This window comes from Caretta caretta, chromosome 19, assembly GCF_965140235.1.
Source record: "Caretta caretta isolate rCarCar2 chromosome 19, rCarCar1.hap1, whole genome shotgun sequence".
NCBI lineage: Eukaryota > Metazoa > Chordata > Testudines > Cheloniidae > Caretta > Caretta caretta.
Window position 1 is genome coordinate 3,857,308 of NC_134224.1, and position 26,366 is coordinate 3,883,673.

Here is a 26,366-nt window from a genome sequence, read left to right on the forward strand (position 1 = left end):
GCCCTAGTCAGTAGGTGTGTTCATATTTCAAAAAACCCCAAACCCCCCTCCCCACCAAAACAAGCCACCATGCTGCACACGGGCTGGACAAGCATTAGACCAGGGGTTCTCAAATTGGGGGTCTGGACCCCTCAGGGGATTGCGAGGTTATTGCATGGGGGGGTCACGAGCTGTCAGCCTCCACCCCAAACTCCACTTTGTCTCCAGCATTTATAATGGTGTTAAATACATAAACAAGTGTTTTTAATTCATAAGGGGGGTCGCACTCAGAGGCTTGCTATGTGAAAGGGGTCACCAGTAAAAAAAGTTTGAGAGCACTGCGTTAGACTCTCCCTCCAGGGCTGAAGTGTAAGGAAAGCGGGGGGAGGGGGAGGAAATGATCGGCGTACCTAAAAGCAGGTGCCATCTGGCTCTGAATTGCAGGGGCTAGGGTTGGGGGCAGGGAGGGGGGGTTGAGCACACTTTGGCTGCTCAAAAGCGAATCCTCCCTAATCCTGTGTTTAAAAGGGAGCGAGCGGACCCTGGCATTTTCCCTGCCTTTGGGGTGGGCTGCGTGTCCTGTGGTCTAGACATACCCACGCAAGAGCTGGTTTACTGTATATAGCTGGGTCCAGCGCTCCCTATATATAGCGATATCCCTCAGAGGGTGGACCATTCTGCCCCAAGGCTGAAGGTAAGTTGCTGCTCTGTTGATAAGAGAATTTTACCTTGCAATGGTGCTAAAAACAAACACATTGAAAATGACAGGAACCTGCAGCGCCATAAATTTTACTTCCCCCCCCCATAACATAAGTAACATTTTTAACTTTGCCTGGGCTTCAGGTACCTTCTGATTAGGGTTGCAAAGGTTAGATTTTTATTGGTAAACGTGGATTGCTGCATACACACACACCCACAAAAGAATATTTCCAATAATTGAAGTTTATGGATAGGCAAAGTAAGACAAATGCTGCTAGAGAACTTAGAGTTTGAATGAAGGATATTTATTTACTTTGGATATTTGGATATGTGATGTTGACAATTCATCGTAAAGGTTATAAGGCTTTAACTTTTTGAATAACAAGGTCTTCTGCCATTAAATAATTATTCACACACACCCTTACCCCATTGCCTGCCCATCCCCTATAATTTCCTGCAACGGTGAAAATTTAAATCTATAAAAATGCTTAAACCCCACACTGTGACCATTTAAATAGACACATTTTTAAAGACAACAGTATCTGTTAATTTATTTTAAAAAATGTAATTCTGCCAACCTTATCTCTGTGAGGCTCTCCCTGGAGCAGACGATATTTACAACAGATGTGGAAAGATGGCTTCCAACCAAGTAACTTCCCCATTAGCAAGAGCCTTTTTAATCTGATTTCTTTCCCGTGCGTAGCCACACTTCTAATTAAGAAACCTAGTACAGTAGAAACTCCGAGTTAGGAGCTGACCAGTCAGCCACACACCTCATTTGGAACCAGAATCAGGCAGCAGCAGAGACAAACGAAAGCAAGTACAGCACAGTGCCGTGTTACATGTAAACTACTAAAAAAAAAGGGAAAGTTTAAAAGAAAAAGATTTGACAAGCTCAGGAAACTCTTTCTGTGCTTGTTTCATTTAAATTGAGATGGTTAAAAGCAGCAATTCTCTTCTGCATTGTGAAGTTTCAAAGCTGTATTAAGTCAATGTTCAGTTGTAAACTTTTGAAAGACCAGCCATAACGTTTAGTTCAGCGATACGAACATTTCAGCTTTAGGCACAATCTCCATTCCCGGCAGTTCGGAACTCTGAGGTTCTACTGTATTTTTTAAGTCCGAGTTTGCTTTTACTTTCGTTTCTCCTTTTCATTTCTCGCAGCTTGGGCTGGGAAATTGAAACCTAGGGCTCCTCTTTCACCTGCTTGTTATCAGTGATTATGCAAACTTCTCTAATGCTCTTGAATTGTGAGGTTTGGGTTGGGTGGTTGTTTTTTTGGAGGGGGGGGCAGGGAGAAGGGAAGGGTTGTCTTTGATTGTGGGCCAAATTTCAAGTGAGTACCCCTTGAAAAGCCCCCCGAGTCTAACTTTTCTGCAGAGAGCTTTGAGATTCTTAGTGGATGCATTTGAGTCGGTCTCAGACAATCTTCTGGAACCAGGTGGGGACAGTGAACAACAGTTTTAAAAAATATTCTGGAAGGGTTCAAGGCAGGTGGCTCTGAAAGCTGTTTCCTTTGAGGCTCTCACTAATGTATAGCGGGGGGAGAGCAGGGATGGAGGAGGCTCGTACAACAAAATTGCAGGGCAGTTAGGGCATGGGTGGGCAACCTATGGCCCGCGGGCCAAATCCGTCAGCCGTTTTAAGCCGGCCCTCGAGCTCCCCCTAGGGAGCGGGGTCTGGGGCTTGCTCCGCTCCAGCACTTCAATCGGGGAGCAGAGTCGGGGCTGCTCCACGAGGCTCCCAGAAGCCGCGGCATGGCCCCCCTCTGGCTCCTATGCACTCCAATGGCCCCCCTCCAGCGCTCCAACGGGAGCTGCAGGGGCAGTGCCTGTGGATGGGGCAGCGTGCAGAGCCACCTGGCCATGTCTCTGCATAGGAGCTGGAGAAGGGACATGCCGCTGCTTCCAGGAACTTCTTGAGGTAAGTGCCACCCAGAGCCTGCACCCCTGAGCCTCTCTCCACACTCCAACCCCCTGCCCCGGCCTTGATTCCCCTCCCGCCCTCCGAACCCCTCAATCCCAGCCCAACGCACCCTCCTGCACTCCAAACCTTTCATCCCCAGCCCTACCCAGAGCCTGCACCCCTTCCCACAGCCCAACCCCCTGACACAATCCCCCTCCCGCCCTCCAAACCCCTCGGTCCCAGCCCAGAGCACCCTCCTACACCCCAAACTCCTCATTCCCAGCCCCAGAGCTTGCACCCCCAGCCGGAGGGGAAATGTTCAGCAAGAATTTAAACTACAATCTGCCCAAGAATGAAAGGGGTGAGAGACAACCCCCTTCGCATGGCGCAGGGAGGTCCTGCATGGGTGGGGACAGTCTGGGCAGGGAGCGAGGCTGGATGGGTGGTAGCACAGAGCCACGCAACCCCCACGTGCAATCGGAGGGGTGCTAAGCATGCACGAGAGCCGAGCGCTGGGGTTGGCTAGGTGGGCGATGGGGTTTGGCGAGACATCTTGCAGACCTGCTGCGAGAATGGGTTACCCCTGGACACTAGCTCAGGCTGCATGTGGGTAAGAAGCTGAGGGCTAGTTAGTGACACTGGGGCATGTACAAACACCAGCAAGTACACGTGTGCTGGCTTGTGCGGCCAGTGGTGTAGCCCCACACCCGTGGCACTGGCCCCCAGGGGCTGCATTTGGGAGGATGCTCAGAACCGGACTAACTGCACTTCCCACTTTCTGTGCAGGGCCAACGATACCCAGGTGACAGACTCAGAGCCACACGCAGCAAACATGCTTGGTAAGAGCCTTTTATTTACCTGTGCCTTGAACAAGAATTGCCCCCCGACGGAGTCACCACGCTGTGCTAGCAGCCAGCCACCCCTTGAAACCCAGAACAGGGGGAGGCCCTGGACACTTCCAGTGCAGCCCCAGTGCTCCCTTCCTGCAGTGGCGCGTGCGTGAGGAAGTGTCTGCCCGTGTAGTGAAGAGAACAATTCAGAACTAGCCCCACTGGCTGGGTTCCTTCTACCTGGCGCTGGCCAGACTGAGGCTCATCACCACCACAGGGCAAACAGCCTCCTGAGTGGCCCTGCTCCCATGGGCGGCCGGGCTGGGGCCAGGATGGGGTGGAGACTTCAGAGCCACTTCAGTTCTTCTTTTTTAAATGTTCCTTTTGCAACAGACTGGAGCATCCCCAAATCCCTTCCCTCTTTTTCTGCTATGCTGAGCCTCGGTTACATTGGGCTGAGGCTCTTCATGGCTTCCCCGGCCTTGGCTGCAGCCTCCTGGCCAGTGAGATGCTGCTTGACAGAGACAGGGAACCCATCAGGTAATTCCCCAGGCTGAGGAGGCATCACTCTCCTTATCAAACACTTCACATTGGAAACAGGCCCTCCAGCTGCTTTAGATACAGAGGTTCAAATAAAAAAAAATCCTGGTGCTCACTAATGGCACCGACCTCCCCAGCTTTGCATGATTACATGTTTATAGCACGTGAATGTCTTTGCTGGGTCACTAACATCAGATTCTCATTCCCTAGACAGTCTTGTTACTTTGGTTGGAGCAGGAATTGGAGCAGGTAAGGGGCTAACCCCTGGCACTGGCTGGTTGACACTTGACATCTGTACTTATCAAAGACTTATTCGGCCCGGGACTCTCCTGGCTCACCAGCTGCCCCAGCAGTGCAGGGATCCCTCCTAGTGCGAATGAACCTCAGGAGAGTCAGGCATCCAATGTTATAGACTGGTGGGGAACAAGAACTCTGCCTGTCGGCTTGACTTCTTCCCCAGCCCACATGAGGCTGCAGGGTCGCTGTGGGAGCAGGGTCAGGGGCTGGAGACAATACCTTTGAAACCCTGCAAGCCCACCGTTCATTTTGCTGGTGTGAAAATGGAGAGCCTGTACCCACTGGGCTATACCAGGCCTAGGCCTTCCTTATACAGTACGTGCCCTTGGTGACAGTTCCATCCCCAGCTATTGCCCTGGTGCTGTCCTTCCAGGGGCAACCGGCCCCAGAGGGGTACGGCAAGGCCTGTAGCATCAATGCACTCTGCTGAGCAGAGATAGGAAGGCAAGATGCTGCTTCTGAGCTCCACTTGTGCACCCTGCTAGGGCTTGCTTTGCAGATTAGCTAAAGTTCAGTTCAGGGAGCGGTTCTCATATCACTCTGACCCTGTTGCCCTCCCTGGTTGCTAACCACACGATCCATTGGACCACCCAGGAGAGGAGCTGGGGGGGTGGATGGGTGCAGGTCCATGGAGGGCTGGCTCTGCTGCAGAAGCAATTGCTGTAGGAGCCTGGACTTTGCTTATCATCACTGTGTCATAACGTAGGCGTGGCATTCGTTGGAATCCCAGTAGTAGTCGGGGCAGTCGGCTTTACTGGAGCAGGCATTGCAGCTGGGTCCATTGCTGCCAAGATGATGTCCGCAGCAGCCATAGCCAATGGAGGAGGGGTAGCCGCTGGGAGTGCTGTGGCAACCCTGCAATCCATTGGTAAGTAATGGGGAGCTAACCTGTCACTGAAATGCACGTGTGTCTGGTAGTGCACTCCTGCCCTATGAACAACTCTTCATGGAGAGAGTCTGGCATTTCTGCGGTGGTTCTGACTTCTCTTGCATGTAATGAGGAATGAGTCTCTCCCCTGACTGGCCAAACCTGCTCCCCACAGATCCTGCTAATAAACTGCTAAGCACTTAGATGCAACATGCTCTAGCTTCTCTGTTCACTAGGTGTTCACTCCGTACCATTGCTCGCTTCCATTGCTGTAGAGGAACAGATGGGATCTTCAGAGGTGCTCAGGGTTCACTCACCTCACTCTGTTCTCGCTGGGGATGCGCCCCATTGACTTTAAGGGGAATAGTGTCAGTGTTTGAGTGTTTGAAAATCCCACTCCTGTTCAAGGCTGCACCAACAAGGCTGGTCAGCAAAGTACAGAACCGGCCTCTTGGCTCCTGGTAAAAGGGACTCTGCCAAGCAACAGCGTAACCTATTGCATCCATACAGAAAGCACAAAGAGTCATGACTTCTGTAGTGCCCGGATGTGGGAAGGGGATAACTGGCCTGCTAGTATAACGTCGTGATACTGACTAGCTGATTCTCTGTTTCCTCTCAGGTGCTGCAGGCCTCCCTGTAGCTGCCAAAGCTGTGATGGTAGGTGTTGGGGCAGCAGCCAGTGCCTTATTCTGAAAGCTCCAACGGCTCCTTTATGCTCTGGAAGACGCACTGACTCGTCTGCTGGCAGTTTCTCAATGGCACCATCAGGCTTATGCATCAAGTAGCAAGTTAGAGAAATGGCTCTGTAGCTGAATGCAAAAACAAGTGGCCTGTAGAAACAGCTCCCGCACATTTGTCGCTTGTTCTACCTTCTCCACAACAGACGTCAAGTTCTGTTGGGATTATGGCTGAATTATTGCTGTTGGCTGAAATGTGAGAAATCAATAAACTTTTGCAAATTTAAATGCCCTGAGTTGTTATGGTTGAAAATTGTTGATTGTGTGTCAGTGGAAAAATAGCTCACTGAATGTGCACACACACCTTCATGCCACTGGATTGCCAGGACCAAAACAAAGTGTTGTCAAAGTGGAAAAAAGAGCTAGAAGCTCTAGACCTCTGCCAGAGATAGATCTATCCAGAGCCGGCTTTGCAATAAACCTGGGGTTTAATCTTGTGGCCACTCAATGTGGCTATGGCTAGCCATTCCTAGCTCAGTGGCGGGTTACTCAGTGGAGTATTGTACCTTATTGTTTCTTGATGACTCAGCCCCAAGACACGCAATACAGTGAGATGGGAAAGCTCTAAGAAGAGCACCCCTGCTACTAGGGCCTCGTGCAGTGGCTTGATGCAGCTGGTCCTCCAATCCCCCATTACTGTGACAGTCTCAAACCAGGATGAAACCATTCTCTGTCTAGTCCAGGCATTAGAGTTACGTGGGTATTAAAATCAAACAGAAAACAGAGTTTTGGGCCATGTCACTAAAAATCCCCCTCCCCCAATTACTCACCTTTCAGCCTCTTGTGATGTCACCATTTCACTAGTTCGCCTTGACCACTGTATCTTCTAGGCTAATGTAACAAGCAAAAAAAACCCAACCAAGCAGAATTTTAAACCACAGAGGTCCCCTCTAGCCACTCTACAGCCGCACAGAAGAGGGTGGAACCCCAGGGGGGCAGTTGTTTTGCAGCTTATATCTACAGAATGTTTCTTGGGCAAGGAGACGGGGAGGTGGTACCCGGCCCAGCTAGGATGTGGCAAGGATGGGGTTTACTGTCTTGGCATAGAAGGACTGTACCATTTGGGTCTGGATCACAAGGGGAGGCACTGCAAGTGGTTTTCTCTGTTTGTGCCCTACAAATGTTAACATGCAAATCCTCCAGCGTCCGGGTGTCCGGCGGCAGGGAGGTTCAAGGGGAGCAGGGCGTGGGATCTTGCCATCCCTGCTGTTGGTGCAGGATGCTTCGTCCTCTCGACACACATACCCATGCAGTAGCAGATGCCTGGAAACTGAGCTCCTGATACAGCTGCATTGCACAGCAATCAATTCATTCTGCTCACCCGGTGCTGGAGGTAAGTTGCTGCTCTGAGGGTAAGAGACCCTTCATTCTAATAGCCCTGACCTACCACTTCTAACTCTGTCCAGGGCTAGGGAATCTGCGTGCAGTGGGTGATGATTCAAGGAGAAGTGAGGGGATGCCTATAAATTACATAAAGCATTGTGGGGGTGGGGGTGGGGCTTAATTTTGCTTGTTTGTTTCAGTGTTACAAGGGGTGGATGGGTCAGTGGGTCTTGGCAAAAATCACCAAACTGTGTTATGTCGTTTATACACAATTCCTGAAAGACGAACTGCTGGGGAAGTGAATGATGCCTTTAAATGAAATCCTACTTTAAGCACCCAGAATTCCTCATTCGGGCTTTGGAAGAAAGATTCTTCCAGGGTGAATAAAGTCCAACTTGGGCTGGAAAATAGAAATCTAAGAAATCAGTTTCGTTTCCTGTGTTGTTTGCACACAAAGCTGTAAGCAGACCTTCTGTTTGGGCCAATCAGCGTAGAGAAGCCCTGAGAACATGGCCCTGTTAGAGCTTGCATAGCTACAGCCGAGAGGGGGGGCAAATGCTTCTTCAAAGCTTCTGAATCTCCGTCTTCTACCAGCTTTTAGGGGAGACGAGGTGGGTGAGGTAATAGCTCTTCCTGGACCAACTCCTGTTGGTGTGAGAGATGAGCTTTCAAGCTACACAGGGCTCTTCGTCAGGTGTGGGACAGGGACTCCGGGTGTCACAGCTAAATGCAAGGTCGCACAGATTGTTTAGAATATGGAGTTGACACCTAGGGTATGGGACCAGTCCAGGTGATGTGGCCCCTTTAATGCCCCTGTGGCCGCAGGACAAAGAGGTGAGTGGGTTACTGATTTTTGTCATACGCCCGAAACCCAGCGTCTTTACGAAGCCCAAGATTTTTAGTGGCTAGCAAAATTATGAATTTAAGCTCCCAGGATTGCCTTTTGAGGGTGCCAGTTTCCTTTGAGGACATGGCCTGAGCGTAAGAGCTCACAACAGAGTGAGCCTTTGGCGAGAAGCGTTCGCCCCCTGGGTGAGAGCACATTTTGTCTTTTATCATTTTCATGTGAGTCCATTCGAGAGCGCAGCAATTGTCTGGCTTCACCCACCGAGGGACCAGCCGGGCTTTTACCCCAGCTGGCTCATTACATGGTTTTTAGAAGCCACATCCCAGCTTACACTGCAGCTGCTATAGAAAGGGAGGAATTTGCACACGCCAAGGGAAGGAGACAGGGACAAAGTCAACCCTATGCTGAGGTGGTGGCAGTCCAGGCAGGGGAAGGGAAGAGCAGAGGAGGAGCTGGGCCATGGTTGTTACCCTAGAATTTCTTGATACGTGTGCAGCTTCCCAACAGAGCTGTGCTCCCCACACGTGCACTGGGCATGACTCCTTGCAGCTAGGAGTTCACTTGTCCGTGACAAGGTCCCACACCCTCCATGTGGGGGTCAGCTATGCAGGAGGAGGATGGGTTACCCCAGCTATTAGCGCAGGATCCGCAAAGGAAGAGGCCTGTGCTGAGGCTCTCTTGTGTTAGTGGCTCTGGGACACCTCCCCAGAGCTGCACTGGGCGTTGCTAGGAGGGAGTTGCCCTATGCTGTTGCCGACGTAACCCCAGGCCTCTGGCACCTGCCCGAGGCATGGGGCGTGGGTGGAGTCTCAGACCTGGTCTAAGTGTATTTTTGGCTTTTTGCTCAGGGCTGACGAAGCGGAGCTGCTATCCCAGTCATCAGGGCGTGTGGGTCAGAGTCTGAGTCATGGTTGGTAAGATCCTTCTCTTTCACGAACTGAGCTTTGACCAGGAACGGTCTCCGTCCCAGGCAACACGAATGCGTCAGGGTATCATGCAGGCAGCCAGTAACCCTGCAAGCCCAGAACAGGGGTTCTTGCATCTGGCTCTGGCCCCTGTAAGAGACCGGAAACTGGATGGAGATGGACCTCGGGTCTGATCCAGTTTGGCAATTCCTATGTACATGGGCAGGCCTGGGAAACTTGCTCTTCTAATGCAGCCCAGTGGTCTGTTCATACAGCACGGCTTGCGTGAGGATCTATTTGCCATTGAACTAAGGCAGAGAAAGGCTTACTGTGACAAGCATTAGCTTGGAAAGACTGGGAGGGGGCCAGATTCTGGTGAGCTACAGCAGTGTAAATCGGGAGTCATTCCACTGATCTCACTGGTCCCTTGGTTCTCCTTTATTTGATCCTTTTAAAATATCCCTTTTGGAGCATCCCTTTTAAAATATCCCTTTATTTCCCTTTTCACTGCTGCGCCTACCCGGCCCCGAGGATCCCAGAAGCCATCTTCCCAGCGTTGCTGGCCTCACCGGGAGCTAGGGTGACCAGAGGTCCTGATTTTATAGGGACAGTCCAGATTTTGGGGGCTTTGTCTTATATAGGCACCTATTACCCCCCCACCCCCGGCCCGATTTTTCAGACTCGCTGTCTGGTCACCCTACCAGGAGGCCTGGGGCTGGTCAGTGCTCTTGAATCAAGAGAATGAGCGAGCCTTTCAGAGAGTGGAGCCCTGAGTACATAGCTCATTATCGAGTAGAAATGCTCAAAGATGACGGCAAAGTGGAATCCAGCATGTTTAGAGACAGGGAACGTTCAAACAAAATCCAGGTCACTCACGCTAACCAGCATCACAGGCCTCTCCCCATTTCTATTCTGACCTGCTGATCATCTGCTGAAGTCTTTGATGGCTCACTAGTATAAACATCTCCTTTCCTAGGATTTATCCCCATTGCTGTGGGAGCAACTGTTGGATTAGGTAAGTTGCAAGCTCAGGACAGTGGGTCAATATTGCAAAATACTTGAGATTGTAACTGAGATTTATTGCGCCTTGGGTTTACTTGGCTCATCTGTTCTCCCAAAGCACAGGAGTCTCGCCTACTGAGAACGTGTTGGCCCTTATGACCCGTGTGGAGCAGAATGCTGCGGCACTTGGCTGTCTGATGCCTGCCCCAAGCCAAGCGAAGCTGCAGGCGCTCACAGGAGAGCAGGGAGAGGGGCTGGAGACATAGGCGCCGACTCCGTGGGTGCGCCAGGGCTGCATCACCCACGGGGAAAAATTAGTGGGTGCTCGGCACCCACCGGCAGCCAAGCTCCCCTCCTCCCACACCACCTCCTCCTCCCCTGAGAGCGCCGTGTCCGCGCTCCTCCACCTACCTCCCAGCGCTGCCTGCCCGGCTGCCGCCAAACAGCTGCTTGGCCTCTCTGGGAGGGGAGGGAGGAGCGGGAACGTGGCGTACTCAGGGGAGGAGGCAGGGAAGAGCCGGGGCCGGGGCGGGGATTTGGAGAGGGAGTCGGAATAGGGGCAGGGAGGGGGCGGAGTTAGGGCGGGAACTTTGGGGAACGGGTTGGAATGAGGGTGGGGCAGGGGCGGGGTCTCGTGGAAGGGGTGGAGTCAGGACGGGGGCTTGAAAATGTACAAGCCCTGTATTGAATTTTGCCACTGCAAAAATGGAGCCATGGGTGGTGGTTCAGAGCATGAGCAATTGAAGCAGTGAGGGAGCCGGTCTGGGGGTGGCTCTGGGGACCGAAGCTGGAGATGCAGTGCTCTGGCATCCCATTTTGCAGCACTTTTTGTCATGCAGGAGTTGCCACCGTTCTTGTCCCAGCAGCGCTCGGGGCAGCAGGCTTTACTGGAGCAGGCATTGCAGTTGGGACACCTGCTGCCAAGATGATGTCAGCAGCGGCTGTAGCCAATGGAGGAGGGGTAGCCGCTGGAAGTGCTGTGGCAACCCTGCAATCCATAGGTAAGTCTAGCAGGCATTAGGAGCTGAGCTTCGTTCATATGCATCAGTGTCTGATCTGGCAAACAATTCTGCAGTGAAGGATGATCTTAGTATTTCCACATTTGCTCTCACTTCTCTGGCATGTAAAGAACTGTCCCTCCACTGTCTTGGCAAATGAGCTCTGCTCCTCCCTGTTCGTATGGTCCTCCATGCTATCCTGTTATCAGTGGTCTCACTAGTGGGGACCTGGGCTCACTGCCTAACTAGCACTGGCCTTATCCTGCACTCACCTAGGATCCTGTTCACGATCTTCTTGCAAAGGGGAAACCGTCAGATGCAGGACCTGTAGCTGCAAATGCTGTCAGGCAAGAGGTGGAATTCCACATTGCCAGGGGGGATGCTTCCTCAATCTCACAGCTCTAGCCAGCCAGGAGAAATTAAGCCAGGGACGCTAGCCTTATCCCAACACCGAACCAGGTGTATGTGCAATTACACTCGGCTGCCACTCCACTGCAGAGGAACACAAACAAGCAGATGCTTGAAAGAAAGTGTTTTGGTTTTCTAAGTGCCCAGGAGAAGGGAGTGAGGGGAAGGGGAAGAGCTTAGAAAGTAGCTGCTGTTACTCATATAAATCCACAGAAGGCCCTTAAAGGCGATGGCAAAAGGAAGCCAGACGTGATTAACTCCACTCTAGCTGTGGACTGGGCTCACTCACTATTCTGCATTAGACACAAATGACCCGAGCTAGAGGAACGCAGATTCCAGTGTGTTCTGTGAAGACAGGGGAACAAAGCACACGGCTGTCTTGCTCGTCCTGGTGACGGCAGGCCGATTTAAGAACGTAATCCATTAGATCCATGCCAAAAACGAAGGAGGGTTATTTGTTTTGTTGTGCCCCCCGTCAGACTGTGTCGGCAGGAGCTTTGCTGGAAATTGATGTACCACAGGCAGGGATTAACTGGCCTGCTTGGAGAACTCAGGAACTGGGGTAACATTTCCTCTGTTTCCTCTCAGGTGCTGCAGGACTTTCTCTTGCTACAAAAGGTATCCTGGCAGCTGCTGGGGGAGCACTTGCATACTTCTTTCCAAAGTGAAAGCTACGACTGCTCTTCCTCCTGCAGAAACAGCCACTGCAGCCTGCCGCTTGCTTCTTCTGCCTTCTCCACAAACAGCCTTTACAGTTGGTTTGGCTGGTGACTGAGTTATTCCTGCTGGCTGAAATGTGAGAAAACAATAAAAGCCTTTTGCTGATTTAAATGTCGTTACAGAGCTGACAGCTGTTGAGTGTGTGGCAGAGTGGAAGCTGACCACGGCGTTTGTGCGTGCGTGCCACACACACACACACTCGCTGAGTGTGACCACAGCCACGATCAGTTGGAGTCTGCTCATGCCCAGCACCTTGCCAGAAGAGGGCGTTGCAGGGCATTTGGGGTTCCAGCTCATGTCCATTCCTAACTCAGGGGCAGGGTGCTGGGGAGCACGATGCTACCTCTCTTTCCGGTCTCGTAGGGATCTTTTCTGTTGCTCAGTGCAGTCCAGCTGTGTGCAAAGCCCCAAAAGGGGAAAGCTCCAACAAGAACTAGTGTCTGCCAATAAGGCCCCTCTGGAGTGGAGATCACAAATGGTCCCCTGCGTCCAGGCCAGTGTGCTGGCGTCTCCAGCTAGCCCAATGGCACAAAAACTATTTCACATCCTGATTGCTGGGGGGCTGGAACAATGTGTAGCGTGGGAGCCATTGAACCACACTGTAAACCCTGGATATGATGGAAACCACGTTAAGCCGGGGGGTGCACCAGCAACCCCTGCGCTCTTAATTCCAGCCCCTGTGCTGAGCACTATTCACCTGCCGCCCCATGGGAACAAAGCGTAATCTGATCACCAATTCTGGTCGTCTACATCTTGCGCGTTCCCTTGCTGCAGCTGAATCAGAAGCCGCTGCCTGACTTAGACCCCCCTTCGCTGAAATGCTGACACTACCGATCTTTGCGTGTAGCCGGACGAGATCGAACTGTCTGAGAGCTTAATGCTCACGTGAAACAGCTCCTGGTATCTGTTACCTTGAGTTGAGCCAGTGCTTATTGGCTCAGCAAATACCAAAGACGCTAAGGAGCTGCTATGGGGGACCGGAGATCTGATGCAAAGGTAAAAACTAGTTCTACCATCATATAAAAATACTCTCCACCAGCTTTCTCAGAGAGAGATTAATCTACACTAACGTGGTGACCATTAGCCTCCGGCACAGAGGCTGAGTTTGATCAGCTCAGGCAGCTGGCCCTGGTGGTGTGCACAGAAAAGTGAACGGTTACTGCAGGTTTCCGTAAACAAGGCCAGTTCAGTGGAGGGTGATGAGGTGTACCAACCCCACCTGGGGCCAGAAGGGGTCAGTGAGAGCCTGGAGGAGCTCAATCACCCCTGCCCTGCTACACCTGCCATGCGTGTCAAGCCCAGAGGGAGGCATTAAAGGGCTGAACCTGGTACAGGTGTGGCTGGCTATGAGGGAGAGCAGGTGCTTGGCTCTCACTCAAGCAGGGAAGCTTGGCAGGAGCTGAGGAGACCTGCTGGCAGACAGGGTCTCCCTGAAGGTAGCTAGGCCTGCAACAGGGAGCCCAAGGCAATTGGGAAGGGAAGTGGTAGGGAGTGAGTCTGCCCAGGGCTGCATGCTGGGTCAGAGACTACCCTTCCAGAGAGAGAGAGAGAGAGAGAGAGAGAGAGAACTTCCCTCCTGCAGAATCAGCTGGCCAGCAGGAAGCTCTGCAGGGAGCCTGGGGAAGAGGCTTGGAGGGAGTGGCCCTGATACACCAAGAGCCTGGGAAAAGGCTGCGAGAGAGGCCTAAGACACAGCAACGTAGGAAGAGATTCCACAGAGACAGCAAGGGGTCTGCGTAGTCAGGCCTTGGCTGCTGATTCAAGGGTCCCTATCCGCCCACTGAGGAAGGTGGAGCAGAAACCCCCCAACAAGGGGGGAGGACTGATGAAGTCCCCTGATGCTACATGTAAGGACTAGTGAGACTGGAGTGAGACCTAAAGCCCACTGTGAGGTTGGTAGACTGCTTGTCGGACCATTGGTTTACCGTGGAAGGAGTTGGACTATGCGTGACCCAGCCAGAGGGCCGAGCCGCAAGAAGAAGCAGACCAGGGCCCCGGTGCCTTCAGCAAGGGATGCAGAAGGAGAGCCTGTGTCCCATGAGCAGCTCCCTGGGGCTGGGCTGGCTGGTGAGTCACACTTGTACCTGCTGTTTTATCCAAACATGGCTCCCTTCCCCACCTTAGCTCCCGGTGTGAGGTTAGAGTCGCGTGCACTTGCTGTGGTGACCCAGTAGCTTTATGTGGCTTTTACGCTGAGCTCTGCATCCCCAGCCTAGCTGCAGATGCATGAGCAGGCTTCAGCTCCTTCTGATGCGTCCTCAGCAGAACTGCGCACCAGGCTCCAGGCCTGCGTGTGACTGCAGAGGTGTCGCTGTGCGTGGAATTTGGCCTCTAAAACCTCTTGCAGGTGAAGGCACATAAGGAAAGCCCCCCAGCTCCGCTCTCTGATCTGGGGGGAGGGGGGTGTTTGCAGGGCTGGAAGTTAGATAAAGGCATCTCTTTAACTTGGCGCCTGACCACATTTAGTCTGAGTCTGGTCGACTGACTACCTAGGACCCCAAAAGGCCAGTTTTGCAGAAATCCCCTTTTTCCGTGTATACAAGAAGAGCATTTTTCCCCTTGTTGCCTGTGGTTATTCTGTGGGTCAGTGGCTCTCGCTGTTCTGTAACTAGCATTCCATGCAGTGACTTTAAAGATGCATTTCAAACAGCGAGCAAGCCAGCAGCTCTGCTGGGAGTCCACTCAAGGTTAGCCCCTGGCCTCCTATCGTTTAGCTCTTGCCGAGAGATCGAACATGCTGCCTCCACAGCACCCTGGGTATTTGGGTTTTACTTCAGGCAGACTCCATCTATAGAGAGGGTCTCTGGTAAGCACCCTCCCCAAATACAGAGAAGTGACCAGTCAGCTGCCCTTCCCAAGGGAACTGATCGGTGTTCTGCAGCATCAGGAAACCTATCAGTCACCTGTCTACTTGTAAAGTATCAGAGCCTAGTTCTCCAATGTATGCACAAAGCTACCAGCCTGGGACCAGAACCAGATCCTCAGCTGGTGTAATCAGAAGTGAATGACAGCAGTCTGATCTACACCAGCTGAGGAGCTGGCCCATGCCATTTCATCTCTTTGACCTTTGATGGACATTGGTGCCTGGTGATAACCTGTGTTTAGGAAAGCAGGAACTACTGTTTTGGTGCAAAACCTTGTTACTTGCATTACTGCATACCGAACCCCTCTGTGCTAGGCACTGTACAATCAGAACACCGTGAGGGTCCCTGCCCCAGAGAGCAACAAGAGACAACATGTGGGTACAGACAGATATGAGGAGATAATATTGGGCTGCATGATGAGCAGTGATCTCAGCACACCAGTGATTGAATTTAAGGGTTTTTTTCATAGGCATCACAGAAAAGGAGAGTTTTAAGGGAGGAACTCAAGGTCAACAATGGTAGCGCTGTTTATATTCAGGAGGAGCAACTCCAAACCTAAGGGACAGTGGGGGTCGGGGGGTGTGTGTGGAAGTACAAAGGGGCTTGTTTGAAAATGTAACACATGGGCAATGGAGGCAGAGCTGACATCCCTGTAGCAAAGGCCTGATGACGGGTGGGATGGGGAAAGGCTGTCAAGGGCTTGAAAGGGAAGACAAGTAGCTTATGGTGGGGGGGAGGGGAAGGGTTGGAGAGAAGGATGTTCTTTAAATGCATATATGTTAATCGCTGCTATTTAATGGCCGAGCATTGCAATGATGGGGGAACCCTGCCCTGTCTCACTTCAGAGCTGAGGGAGAAGTATCAGGGCCTCCAGCGTGCGCTCAAAGCTGGTTTGTGGCCAGTGAGAGATTCTCTCTCCCACACAGTTGCTAATATTTGCATAAGTCTTGGTTGCATTTTGTGCCCCAAGTGTGGAAACATGCTGACTCAAACTACTCCCCTGATTAATTCCAGTGGAGTCCAGCAAGGTCATGCTGGCACTTTTTAAAGGGATCCAGGGTTTCCTTCTGCTGGCAGCGCTCCCCACTGGCGGATGAGAGGGGGTGGTGAGAGAAGAGAGCCCAGCACCTGTTCAGGCTTTAAGACCAGCGTTGCTCAGAGACACCGCTCGACTGTCCTCGTTTTACGGGATGTCGCTCGTTTGGTTTTTTTGTCAAATTACTCCATGCAGAGTTGGTGTGTTCTCACTCTTAGCACTGAAAGTTATTTGCGTCTGCCCTGTAGAATCATGAGACGGCTGGAGGTGGCAATAGCCCTTCCTGTAAAGGAAGGCATCCCTGCCGCGCTTTCAGGGTCCTGCATGGATACATTTTCATGTCTCTTTCATGGGGTCTGTCATTCACTGTGTCCCACATTTGCTTACGCACAAGCAAATTACCCAGCCAAGAGGGTCAGCAGCATGACACCTCCCCAACCTGCTATTCATCCTTTACTTCAGTGTGTGTGACCAATTCACTTTTAAAAAGTTTGATGCCAACTTTCATAGAGTCACAAAGCTACCCCAAGTAACTGGAGCTATTTTAAAACAAGGGAAATTGTGGGGTGTGTGTTTTTCTGAATATACAGCTTTGCATGATTGTGTGAAAATGGAACATCTGTTCTTTACCATAATTTATTCAAAAACAGGAGGAGGACAATAGTTAACTGGTGGCCAGATGCCAGGAATCCCCTAATCTGCTCTAATCCATGAGTTCAGACCATAGCCCACTGTTTCTGCCGGAGAATCTCCACTCTTCTGATTTGGAAGCAGCAGCCGTCAGCCTAGTGCTTTACCTACGTATTTCAAAACCACCAAAAAGTCAAACTCTGTTCTTTACACCTTACAATACCTAGCAGGGTTTGCCCAGTAATGGCTCCATAAAGCGCCCTACATGCCAGGGATAGACGTAGGAGCAATAGAATGAGCCTAACTCTCCCTTAATTTCAATATCCAGAAAATCTTCTCCATGGAGAGAGAATAGCCTAGGACCTAGTCTCCTCCTGGTCTTCAAGAAGATCAGCCCCTCAAGCCTTACCCAGTATCCTGGAGAGACCACGCAGCTTCCCCAGGTCTCACTGCTCACTACACCTACAGAGGCCACTACCCAAGTTAAAGGCTGACTTAGTGCAGCTGGTTGTACAGTTAGGTGTGTAGAGAGCCAGGGGACAGACTGATGGCACAGGGCAGTCGGCACTGATGTTATTTTGGGTCACTTGCATTAGGGCAGCTCTTAGATGATTCCAAACAGAGATCAGGGCTTCATTGTGCTTGGCACTGTACGGACATAATGGAAAGGCAGGTCCTGGCCCAAACAGCTTATTTAGAATCCAGCCTGCGTCAGCACTGACCAGAAGTCGTCATCAGCAGTCTCTGAGCAATGAGCTAACAAGATCAGGAGGTTCCTGATGCACAGATGTCCACAAGAGTTAGTCTCTGGGACCCCAGAGGGGCAGGACAGAGCAGGGAGACTGTCACTTTACCATGTGCTTGGATTAGGGTGGCTGCCGATTTAAAGCTTTAGGGCACTCCCAGCCACTCATGGTAAACTGGCCCGTGGGTGCATGCTATACTGCATTCAAGAGGGCAGCTGAGTTTAGCCCTCTCCTGCAGCAGTGCTGGGAAGGCCTATAGTTCGTTGCCAGTGTTGCCTTCTTTCACGCCCTATAAACAAGCCTGCACATCAGCTTCTTCCCTTCTCACCCCGACCCCTTATTGTCGGACTCCTTGCCGGGGAGACAAGTCTGAGAAGGAAGGGAGTGAAGGGGCAGTAGTTTTTGTTCTGCAAACAAGGGATGGGTGGGTGTAAAAATATATATAAAAAGGCTCGGGGAACCTTCCCACATTTTCAGCGGAAGGTACTTTGCTCACTCATTCATCTGCCCCCATGCCAAATCTCCCCCCACCCTTTTTAATTCTTAAAAAGACAGCCTTTCAACCAGCCGTGTGATGTTAACAAAGCAGTATTGGCACACTCGGCTCCCAAGCGACCCTCCAAAATCAAAGAACAACCTTGCAGACCAACTCTGTTACAGCAGCAAACTGGTATGGGACCAGATTTCAATGCTAAACTTCTAGATGAAGCCTGCAGAAGATAACTTCTCATTGGTCAATGTGCTGATCAATGGTAGCACGATACTCTGATGCAGAGAAAAAACAAGTTTACTTCCAGACTCCACAGCTCTGGGGGGCTAAAAGGACCCCAGGTTCCTCTCCAGCAACCCCAGGCTGCAACCCCCTGCCTCTGTGTGGGATACACCTCATCTTTATTACCCTGTTGGCTTTCACCCCAACAGTAGAGAGCACATGGGTCCCCGTCTGAGCCTTGTTGCACAGTTAAGCATATTCACGTGACACCTGATGTAAAGAATCTCCAAGCAGGACAATCTTACCTCACCCTGTTCACACAAGCCCAGGCAGCTTCCCGGGGCTATGCAAGCGGCAGGTCCAGCGTGTCACGCTAGCAGTAGGGTCTCTGCAGCGCGCCTGCTGGCTTGACCTTCATATTGGCAAAGGTCACCTTTTCCAAGCAGCAAAGCTTTACAGGCTGCAGAATATAAAGTTCTCCCTTTGTTACTGTTCCTAAAAAGGCTGACCTCCCCCTGAAACCTCCTCTGAGCACCTCCAAAGCTCGCACGCTAATATAAGGCACCTGGTGGAGAAGTAAAGGCTACCTAAGCACCATATAGAAACTAATTCCTTTCAGGTGGGCTTAAGAAAAGGCTCTTTCCTCTTTTCCTAACCAGACTAAGTCAACATAGGGCTGACGAACAAATGAATGTTAACTTGTACAGAGCACTCTCCATGCAACCTCTATACGCTAATTCGGGAGTGATCTGCATGAGTCCATCAGACCCAGCTTTGGGGGTAGAATGGGTAGGGAGAGATGGGTGGCTGGACACACGTTAAACATGCAGGATAAATGGGGAAGAATACTTGGGGCCAGGTTCTGCACTTAGTTACACCAGTGTAAATCCTGAATGCCTCAGGATTCATACTGGTGTAAGAGCAGAATCTGACCAGCCCTTTGTTTCCACACACACACATGAGACACCGACAAAGATGTAGGTAGTTTTATTATAAACAGTGTTTAATTCAAATTGTACAGGGTGACAGATGACCGACTGGACTGATACGTGAAATGAGAACTTTTTATCAGAACAATATAAAAAAAAACCCCCACAAATGCAGTAGGTGCTTAATACATATACACACACACACTTAAACCTGCCACTTTCTCCAAAACCTCCCTACCCCACTGCGATTCCTCAGAACATAGCCACTACACGCACAGATAGCAAAGACCAGACCTACAACTGTTGGCTATTTAAAAAAAAAAAATCATTGCAATAATATGGACCAGCCCAAGAACTTCTGTGGATTTATCATTTGTTAATTGACTAAACACTTTGTTATAAAGGAAGTAGACTAATGCTTAAATCCTATTTGTATATAATTAAGGCCCTGACTCTGTAAACGCTTATGCACATGCTCCACTTCAAGCACAAGAATAGTCTCATTCATGTCTAGGGTTCTATTCACAAGTTTAAAGTTAAGGCCGTGAGTATCTCTGGGATTTGAGCCTAAATCGTGGGGAAAGGAAAAATATCATTGCAAGAGCAACAATAAAAATGTACTACTCGAATGGACTTGCTAAAGTATCTTAAATTCTTTTTATATTAATGTGAGACTTTTCCCTGGGGCCAAAAAACGTCCCTTGTGTTCCCTTTGAAATAGAGTTCAGAGAAGTTCTGCCTCCGAGGTCAGGACTGTGTTTCTCTTTCTTTGCACCAATACGATGCCCTCCCTAGTGTCCAGGTGCAGCAAGCACAGGGTTTTTCTTTAACCCCCTCCCACCCCACCCCCAAAAAAACTCCACTTTTTTGTATTTTGAAGCATGTATAAAAAGGGAGCCTTATCCAGTGTTATACACTTATACTACATTAGTGTACAAGGCTTTCTATTTCTAACATTTGTATTCCAGTTACTAGATCTTCTACAATAATCTACCTGGGAGAAATGCATTAACCAAGGGGATTGGTCATCAAGCTGCCATTCCCATAGTTTTGCTACGACCTTTTCAAAACACATGCCATTGTTTTTAATAAAAGTCTTGGTTTAACCATGTCTGTCTCCTTAAGTGAACACCAGCTGTTAATGCTTATGTCTGGCTCCCTTACAATGATGCTACAAAGATACCAAAAAAAAATCATACAGAGCTTCCATAACTTGTCTTGATAGATTTGGCTTCATAAGAACCCAGGTTACAGCTTTGGAAGTGGGCCTAAAATATCTGGTCACTCTTTGGTCTACCTAGAGGAAACCCATGTGGTTCAGTAGTTTATCACTAAACAGTATTAGTGCAATATTTAGTGCTTAAAAAAAAAAAGTGTGTGTGTGTAAATACTACACATACTCTCCCACAGAAAAGCTTCTAAAACAGACTCTGAGAAACTGCTGAGCTTGAATTAATATGCAAACTAGATCCCATTAACTTAGGTTTGAATAGAGACTGGGAGTGGCTGGGTCATTACACGTATTGAATCTATTTCCCCATGTTAAGTATCCTCACACCTTCTTGTCAACAGTCTAAATGGGCTAGCTTGATTATCACTACAAAAGTTTTTATCTCCGGCTGATAATAGCTCATCTTAATTAATTAGCCTCTGACTCCACCTTTTCATGTTCTCTGTATGTGTGTATATATCTTCTTCTTCTATGTTCCATTCTGTGCATCCGATGAAGTGGGCTGTAGCCCACAAAAGCTTATGGTCAAATAAATTTGTTAGTCTCTAAGGTGCCACAAGTCCTCCTTTTCTTTTTGCAGACACAGACTAACACGGCTGCTACTCTGAAATCTCTCAGGACAGTTATTTGGTGTGGCAAATGTTAACTGCACTATTATAAATTTATCTCTTTGTCTAAACAGAAATGTGACCAGTGCTGTATCATATCTCTTACCTTTTCCAGCACTTAGTCGTGTTCAGCAAGTTTAAATTGAACAGTCATTCGACTTTAAGATGCTTTCTGTGAACGAGGAAGGGTTGCTAGTAGGCTGCAAATGTACCACTTAGGTCCCAATCCTGCAACCACTTATACACATGCTTACGTGTACTCATGTGGGTCAGTACGGGACTATTCATGTGTTTCAGGTTAAGTACACGCAAGTTTTGGCAGAATCGGGGCCTTAAAAACACTCCCACTCGCCTCCCACACCCAATGTGTCTAAATACAAAGGAGAAATGTGGATCTAATTAGAAAAACTGGAGAATTTCACTGTACCTATTAGAGGGCATAAACCGCATTTTGGATTGATTTCCCCCCCCTCCCCCCCAGCTAAAGTGATGTTAACATAAGAACGTAAGAACAGCCACACTGGGTCAGACCAAAGGTCCATCTAGCCCAGTCTCCCGTCTTCTGACGGTGGCCAATGGCAGGTGCCCCCACAGGGAGTGAACAGAACAGGTCATCTCAAGTGATGCATCCCCTGTCGCCCGTTCCCAGCTTCTGGCAAACAGCTAAATGATCAGGATAAACTGTAGCTGTGGATTTTCAGGGGCAACAGCTAAACTAAGTTGTCCTGTACCAAGGAATCGAGCTGGCTGTTAAGGATTATTACATGACATTCGTAGCAGCAGATGGGTAATGCCAATTGTGCTCTCACACAGCAGCTGCACTTATATCCTCAGCAACTTTATTTTTACCGTTACCATCAAGCAAAGTGATGGATGGCTTATTACTATGGCAGGTCGCTTGGTTCTTTTGTAAATCTGTCCACATAAGTAGTGTAAAGATCCCCAAAGTACTTCAGGGGCAGACGTTACAAATTGTTCTAATAGGATGTATATGAAAATGCTCTTGTAAAGCAGGGAAATAGAAAAGGAAAACTAGGACTTGGGCTTAGTGGCACATAGTTATAGAATAGGGGGACAAAGTGACCTTTCCCCCCCACAGCTTTTGCTGGTGTGTGCCACAACTTTGGAAGTGTCTCTATATAATTATGGTAGCACTCAGACATCAACCAGGATGGGGTCCCATTGTGCTAGGTCCTGTACAAAACACACAGGAAAACATGGTCCTTGCCCTGAAGAGCTTAAACTTTGGATTTTTTAAAAATAAAAACAAGTTACAAGGTATAAGCTTTAAACTGGTATCCTGCCATTATTTGCGAAACAAGGATTTAACCTTTCAGCCAGGTTGAAAAATGTTTAGTCATTTTTCCAGAATACAGATATTGCTGATCAACAAAGAACATCCTTACCCGGCCAGCCCATCTGGTGCGGGAATAACCTGTCCTTTAGGTGTCACACATTTAACTACACCAATCTCCACTTTTTTAAAAAGCTGATTTTTAGAAGAGGTATTTATTCACTATCTACCCATTTAGGCCTTTTAAAGTAATACTTTACAGTTGCATAGCACCTTTCAGAGGACTGCAAGGCACTTTACAGAATTTAATCTCATAACACCCATGAGGTAGGAAAGTATATCCAATTTACAGATGGGGAAACTGAGGTACAGAGGGGCAAGTGACTCAAATAAGGCTTTCATCTACATTATAGGAGTAGTTTTTATAATGTATGTTAGGTCTAGGGCTACATGATGAGCCAATTGCATTGCTGGGAATAGAACGGAGGAGTCCTGTCTCAATCCTTTTGTCTAACATCTAAAGAATTTTGTTAAGGACACTAGCTGCCCAACAGATCCAGACTGCCCTTTGGTGTATTCTGGTTGTTAGGGTTATAAACACATATAGGAAATACTAAAATGTGAAGCAGTTCCACCCAAGATAGTCTGTTCATTTGTGGATAAGCAATGAGAGCCATCCATTCCATACCCAATCCAGCTGCTGGACACAGATCGTCTGGACACCAAGAATGCAGACTGGATTTTGGTCAATGAAATGGACTGTACCTTTATGATGATCTGATTTTAAATTTTTTAAAACTTGACCACTTTTCAAGAGCTGCTCTCTGCATTTTATTCCCCCCCCCCCCCCCCCCCGTCAAGAGTGAGGTTGGGAAATTCCAGTTGTTAAACACAAACCTCCACCAATTAGCCCTGAAAATCTTTAGCTGAATGTTACCATCTTATCGGTGTTTAAGAACTAGGCATCAGAGAATCCAAGGGGGTCTGGATTTTATGAAACCGTTAAAACTTTTAAAACCGTTCTAGAATTTTTCAGCATGTTGGGCCAGATCTAGAGCTGGTATAAATAAGCGTAGTTCTGTTGATTTCAATAGATGTGGCCTCTAACTTTTATAAATTAAAAAAAAAAAAAATCGCTGGCCAGAACACCATCATAGCCCTCTTCCTCAAATCTAAATAGCAAAAAAAAAAAAACATATTAGACAGAGCTTGGACTTCTTGACCTATGAACGTCTAAATTAGGGCTACCATAGACTTGTCCCATCTCTGCTGTAAGTGCAGACGTGCATTATGTGGTTGATTAGGTTGGACCTTCTTTGAAGAAGAAACATTGCATGCAGAATGATGGGACGCATACACCTTAAGCCCATCTAACGTTATTCACCTGCTATACAAAAATCACTTGTCCGCATAAACTGACCCCAAAGCCAAACATGATAAAGTATTTGCAATGCAGAGCTCTTGGGAACACAGTGCAGCCGCTGCAGGTTCTCCACTTTTATTTAAATATTCCATTACCCGTTGGCAAGTGCAAAAGAACTTCCTTCTAAGGCAACACAAAAACACCCAAAGAGCATTAAGAGACTTTTTGTTGAAAATAACACACAAGATTTTACGCATGCTCAACCAGACACTGTAGGCTTGGGGAGAATTGCTGGGTGAAATTCTATGGGCTGTATTAAAGTAGGTGGTCAGACTAGATCCGGGATTGGCAACCTTTGACATGCGGTAAGCCCCCTGGCGGGCTGTGGGCCAAAGGTTGCTGATCCCTGGACTAGATGATCATCATGTTCCCTTTTAGATTATTATCTCTGAGATTTACAGCTGGCAATCCCAGCTTTAAAAGCCAACTACTCCAAACAGTCATAAATCCAGCCCTATTGTGCACAAAACATGTGTACCTCCATTTTCCAGGTCAATTTTCCCTGAGCAAAAATATATGACTATTTCTGGTACATGTATGGCTAGGGCTAATTCATGGACGTGCTTTCCTTGGCTTTACTGAGCTACAGATGGTTCTCAAGGTACTGACCATAACAGACTGAGGGATTGCAATGGTGTAAAATCTCGTCTTGCTCGGTCATCTTTCAAGGCATCTATGAGCAGGGACATAAAATGGCAATAGACTGCTTATCTTTGCATATACCTACAATTAAACAGCCGTAATGCTTCAGTGTAGACACAGGTAATCCACCTCTCTGAGACGCAGTGGGTTGGTTGACGGAAGAATTCTTCTGCCACTCCAGAGCTCTCTACGGCCGGGGTAGGTCAGTTTAACAATCTCTCTCGGGGGTGCGGATTTTTCACAACCCGGAGACAGACATCGCTATGCCAGCGTCCGTTCCCAACGTAGATGAGCCCTGACAAGTGCAAATTTTACTGCACTGGTAATACTTGTGTAATGCAAGCAGGCTTTTTGGCTCTAAGGTTGCAGCTCTTAAGGGAAAAACTGGATTCCATGGTTCAGCTTTACTACTGCAGAAGAAAGGTAAAACTCTCATCCACAGTACATGAAATAAGAAACCAGCAGGTGGTCTGTCACTTGAGAACTGAGAAAAGCCTGATTCATGTTGCTCTCTGGACAAATGATGCAACTGACAACTAGAGAAGGATTTGGTAGGCTTTGACTGTTTGTAAGGATTTGTCCTGGGAATTAAAAAGTTTTGCAACTTCAAAAGAAAGATTTACAGTGGGCTGGTCTACGCTGGGAATTTACATTGGCATACCTACAGCTCTCAAAATCCACACCTCTGAGCAATGTAACTATGCCAACTTAATCCCCAAGGTGTCACAGTGCTAGGTTGATGGAAGAATTCTTCTGTTGACGTAGCTACTGCCTCCCTACTTATGAAGGGAGAGCCCCTCCCATCAGCGTAGGTAGCGTCTAACTGCACGGCTGGTGCCACTGTAGTGGTTGAGGTGTGTATACCCAGTATATACAGTGAAGATAGGTCGATTCTATCAGTTCTCTGCTACTTGTCTGCTAAGTTGGCTGCTCAAAGCTACCTGCTTCTTTCAGGCCTGCAAACGAGCCTGCAGAGATGTTCCCTTCTATTTGGAATGTACTGTAGAGCAGCAGCTAAGCAGGGGAGGAGAGCAAATCCAGATTCTGAATCCACTGGATTGATCAAGAATGTTAAATAGGAGAACACACAAAGCAACAAGAGAATGCAACCATGCTTTGTTGAGGCCAGCCAAACTCCAAATGCCCTCATTTTACACTTAAAGCATGGAGACTGAAGATGAAAAGAGGAGCACAGTACACAAGGTCTTATCCACAGTAGCTGTTTTGTAAGGCAACAGTTCATAACCCTGGCTGTAAAGCTCCCTCGGCACTGCTTGGCCATTATATTACGGTACCCTTAGGAAGTAAGAAACCGATACCACCGATGCCATTTTATTTTAAGCTTGCGAGGCGACATTACTGAACTGGAGACTGTTGCCAGATGAATGCAGATTTTTTTAGATCAGTGGCTAATGAGGTCAATGGAATAATTAATGCAACATGCATCTTTCCTTTGTGCTGGATTCCAAAGTCAATGGAAGCTGATGGAGATCAGCACATACAGTGTGCTCAGCGTATTTCAGGATACATCCCACTAGAAAATGTCAGAATTGTGCAGAGGACAACCGGGCCCCAAAAAGGCATTTTTAAAATCTTTGCAAAATCGACAGTCTCAAATTACTGGCTCTGGCTGTAATTCACTATGTAATATACTCTGTAATATGGAACCAGGCAGCCTGGCTTCCAGGCCCTCAAGCTAAACAATCTTAACAGCTATGCTGTCCTATCTGTGCCCAGAAAAGAAACACTTGAAAATCGTGTCATTGGGTTAGGAGGCCTAAAAATAAGCAAAGAAACCCTACTGGCAGAAAGCAGCACCTTCTGTTTGTCCTGCTTGCATTCACCACTGTCCTTTCTTTGCCAAGTGCAGACTAAAAAAGTTATTTATTTTCTCCTTAAATAGAACATTTCAAGTTACGAGCAGTATTGCCCGGGCAGCGAGCAATACAGATAGAACTATTTAAAATAAAAATAAAGTAAGAGTTTCAGGAAACCCAGTAACTTTGAAACTGTGTGTGTAGTTAATATCTCTTGAACTCTTCGAGGCAACAGGTCTTGCCCCAGTGTTGAGTCCAATCAAAATGACGACAGATCTGAGAGGCTGAGGCAGCACTGGAATATCAAGGAAATGCATATTGTCTCTTACAAAGAGCCACCAAGCAGCAGTTGTTACACTGGGAAAAACTAAACTAC

At 48.7% G+C, this 26,366-nt stretch overlaps 1 protein-coding gene and 1 non-coding gene across 2 annotated transcripts in view; both read left to right on the plus strand.

Annotated features, from left to right (window-relative positions):
- LOC125624889 (uncharacterized) overlaps positions 1 to 6,083 on the plus strand; it is a 36,667-nt gene extending 30,584 nt beyond the window's left edge. Inside the window, exons 5-8 of the mRNA XM_075121396.1 lie at positions 3,370 to 3,422; positions 4,164 to 4,202; positions 4,957 to 5,118; positions 5,738 to 6,083. Of these exons, the coding sequence (XP_074977497.1) occupies positions 3,370 to 3,422; positions 4,164 to 4,202; positions 4,957 to 5,118; positions 5,738 to 5,811 (328 nt within the window). The 3' untranslated portion in view covers positions 5,812 to 6,083. The remainder of the gene's footprint in view (positions 1 to 3,369; positions 3,423 to 4,163; positions 4,203 to 4,956; positions 5,119 to 5,737) is intronic.
- Positions 6,084 to 6,989: 906 nt separating this feature from the next.
- On the plus strand, positions 6,990 to 10,871 carry LOC125624888 (uncharacterized). The gene is made up of 4 exons (XR_012665531.1): positions 6,990 to 7,188; positions 8,874 to 8,935; positions 9,907 to 9,945; positions 10,772 to 10,871. It is a non-coding gene; the product is annotated as an uncharacterized LOC125624888 (transcript).
- The last annotated feature ends 15,495 nt before the right edge of the window (positions 10,872 to 26,366 follow it).